This window comes from Salvelinus sp. IW2-2015, linkage group LG8 (assembly GCF_002910315.2).
Source record: "Salvelinus sp. IW2-2015 linkage group LG8, ASM291031v2, whole genome shotgun sequence".
NCBI classification, from domain to species: domain Eukaryota; kingdom Metazoa; phylum Chordata; class Actinopteri; order Salmoniformes; family Salmonidae; genus Salvelinus; species Salvelinus sp. IW2-2015.
In genome coordinates this window covers 1,204,419-1,207,848 of record NC_036848.1, presented here as the reverse complement: position 1 = coordinate 1,207,848, position 3,430 = coordinate 1,204,419, and the positions used below count along the sequence as shown (strand labels likewise).

Below are 3,430 nucleotides of genomic sequence, written 5' to 3'. Positions count from 1 at the left end.
CCCAATTAGAGACAACGATTACCAGCTGCCTCTAATTGGGAATCATACAAAAACACCAACATAGAAAATATAAACTAGAACACAACATAGAAATTATAAACTAGAATATCCCCTAGTCACGCCTTGACCTACTACACCATAGAGAAACAAGGGCTCTCTATGATCAGGGCGTGACAGCAAAACCTGAAACCAAATGGGGAGGGTAGGGGGGGTGATTAGTGTTGGTGGCGGCTCCGGTGTAGGTCGTAGCCCCCCCCAGACCCCGGATCGGGCCATTGCACCGGGCTGAACGCCGTGCCTGGAATGGGCATCGGCACAAAGGAGGACTCCGGCCATGGAGCTGGGTTGGACGCCGTGCCTGGACTGGGCACCGGCGCAGAGAAAGGCTCCGGCCTTGGAGCGGRACTGGACKCCGTGCCTGGACTGGGCACCGGTGCAGAGGAAGGCGCCAGCCTTGGAGCGGGACTGGACGCCATGCCTGGACTGGGAACCGGCGCAGAGGGAGGCTCCTGCCAGGGAGCGGGACTGGACGCCATGCCTGGACTGGGCACTGGCGCAGAGGAAGGCTCCGGCCTTGGAGCGGGACTGTGGCCGTGGTCCCCGGTGTCGTCGCTGTCCTTCCATGCTCCTTGGCGACTCCCACCAAGGAAGGGTCTTGTGTCCTCTCATGTCCTCCCAAGTCCAAAACTTCCTTACCTMATTTTCACGCTGCTTGGTCCTTTGTTGGTGGGATATTCTGTCACGGTTGTCGTAAGAACGGGACCAAGGCGCAGCGGATGTTGTGTTCCACATATTTATTGCAAAGTGAAACTTAAAGAAAAAACAATAAATCAATAAACAAACAACTAAACGTGACTACGTGGTGCACATGTTGAATCCGATGTGAAATGGCTAGCTAGTTAGCGGTGGTGCGCGTTAATAGCGTTTCAATCGGTGACGTCACTCGCTTTGAGACCTTGAAGTAGTGGTTCCCCTTGCTCTGCAAGGGCCGCGGCTTTTGTGGAGCGATGGGTAACGATGCTTCGTGGGTGACTGTTGTTGATGTGTGCAGAGGGTCCCTGGTTCGCGCGAGGGGACGGACTAAAGTTATACTGTTACACATGCACAAACACAAAATAATATCCCACAAACACAGGTGGGAAAAATAGCTACTTAAATATGATCCCCAATTAGAGACAACGATTACCAACTGCCTCTAATTGGGAATCATACAAAAACACCAACATAGAAAATATAAACTAGAATACAACATAGGAATTATAAACTAGATTACCCCTAGTCACACCCTGACCTACTAGACCATAGAGAAACAAGGGCTCTCTATGGTCAGGGCGTGACACTTCCCAACATAGTAGACAAACACAGCTAGTCAATGGAAGGTGATACCATGCCATATCGAGTGTAATGTAGTCTATAGATTCTATTTCTATGGCCAAACTGCCATGGTGTGAAGGGATTTGTCCTTGGTAGTGACTCAGTCTGGTTTAACCAGGCTATATTACACTTAGAATGACTGTAACACGGTAATCAGGAGGAATACAGTAACTGTTGGCACCCTTACATGTGAGAGYGGCTGGTTMTCCTGCAGCAGGTGTAGTCTCTGGTTCTGGTCCAGCCCACCTGACTCCAGCACCAGGGCAAAGTGCTCGATGTAACGCAGRGACAGGCGGTCCTGCAGGGACGAGATCACATCCTAGAGAGAGAGAAAGAAAGAGAGATTTATTTGGAGTTTATGGATAGCATTTATCGCTTAAAATATTTATTAAATATTTAATGTCCTCCTGTGTTGTGATTTTTATCTGTGCGATGTAGATTTTTCTGCTTGTGGCACAAATAGTCCAAACTATCCTGTTATCTTCTCCACTGAGGGTTCAGAGGTCATTCCCTATCTGCATTATGATGACCTGCCAGAGGAAAATAAGATATGGCTTTCTATGGKTCCACAATGGCACCCTATTCCCTATAATAGTGCACTTATTATCAAAAGTAGTGCACTATGTAGGGAAAGGGAACAGTGTATTATTTGGGACGCATCCCATGTGTCCATAACAGTCAGAGTAAATACAGGCGAGAGCTCTATCTGCTCTCTCACAGTGTTGCATTGGGATCAGTGYTCTGTACTACAAGCTAGGTTTCCATGGAGACAGATTTTCATGCGAATATTCTAAAATCCACAAAGAAAACTTGTGTAGGATAAAAGTCAGTATGTGATGACGTAGTGCACACACACAATCTACTATTCCGCTTACGTTTTCATGTACTGAATACAAATCAAAGTTTAACGTGTTTCCATCACCTTTTTGAAATCTACCAATAGTTTTGTCACAAAAACTGTTGCGTTAAATAACAAATGTGCCTAGTCTGGTTTTGGCACCTGAGCTCTAGCCAACAGCTCGCAGATACAGTGCTGGTAGCCTAGTCTATAATGAGAGTATTATGGATATGAGCAAGAATATTTTTTATTTGTCAAACGGCAGTCAAGCCTCGATCATGACACCAGAATATTTATTGGAAATGAGCATCAAAATCACCCTGTGAAGTTCATCATAAATGATTTCATCTKTAGTGGAAGGACCACACACCATATCATCGTGTGACTCCAAGTTTACTTCGATGTGATGGTTATTATATAAATATTTATGCATGAATCCGTTTCCATCACAATTTCTCACAGAATCAATTTTACTTACACAAAACGATCCCACCATGTCGAACGAACAAATGATCTGTCTGCATTTGTACAATTGTCCCGAAACTTCCTGTTTCCGTCACAGCTGTCGTGTTTAAAAATATATATATTTTACTCGCATAAAAACTGTGGAGGGAAACGTGCTTAATGGTCTCTCTCTCTCTCTCTCTCTCTCTCCTGATCAAAAGTAGTACACTATATATGTAACAGGGTACCATTTGGGACTCAACACTGAGTGTTCGTCTCTCTGCTTCTTGCCTTGTGGCTTTATGAGGGGAAGATTTCATAACATATTTCAACTCAGACAAATACAGTCCTCGGATAGTGTGTGCTTGTGTGTGTGGAGCCAGCGATCTATCATAATTGGTTGTTTGTGTACTGTGATCTCCTAAATGGAAGGGTAGATGGTGGTTGAATATCCTAGCAACAGAGACAGAGATACATTCACCTTGAATCACAGTGGTGCGGATGAAAACGGACTGTCTGCTAAAACAAAACAAGGATAAGCTGTATTGGCAATATTAACCAAGGATTACAATGACAAAAATCTGCTACACAAACAAACTGTGGATAGAGAAAACCCTTCATTTTATTTCCTCCCTCCCTTTCTCTCTCCCTCTCCCTCTCCCTCTCCCTCTCCCTCCCTTTCCCTCCCTTTCCCTCCCTTTCTCTCCCTTTCTCTCTCCCTCTCTCTCCCTCCCTCCATCCATTCATTTCTTAATCCCACTCCTTGAATGAGCA

General features: G+C 45.4%; 1 protein-coding gene across 1 annotated transcript in view; it reads right to left on the bottom strand.

Moving 5' to 3' along the window:
* The window catches only part of LOC111967071 (FERM and PDZ domain-containing protein 3), a 33,138-nt gene that overhangs the window by 28,234 nt on the left and 1,474 nt on the right, over positions 1-3,430 (bottom strand). Inside the window, 2 exon segments of the mRNA XM_070444642.1 lie at positions 262-483; positions 1,562-1,693. Coding sequence (XP_070300743.1) covers positions 262-483; positions 1,562-1,693 — 354 coding nt within the window.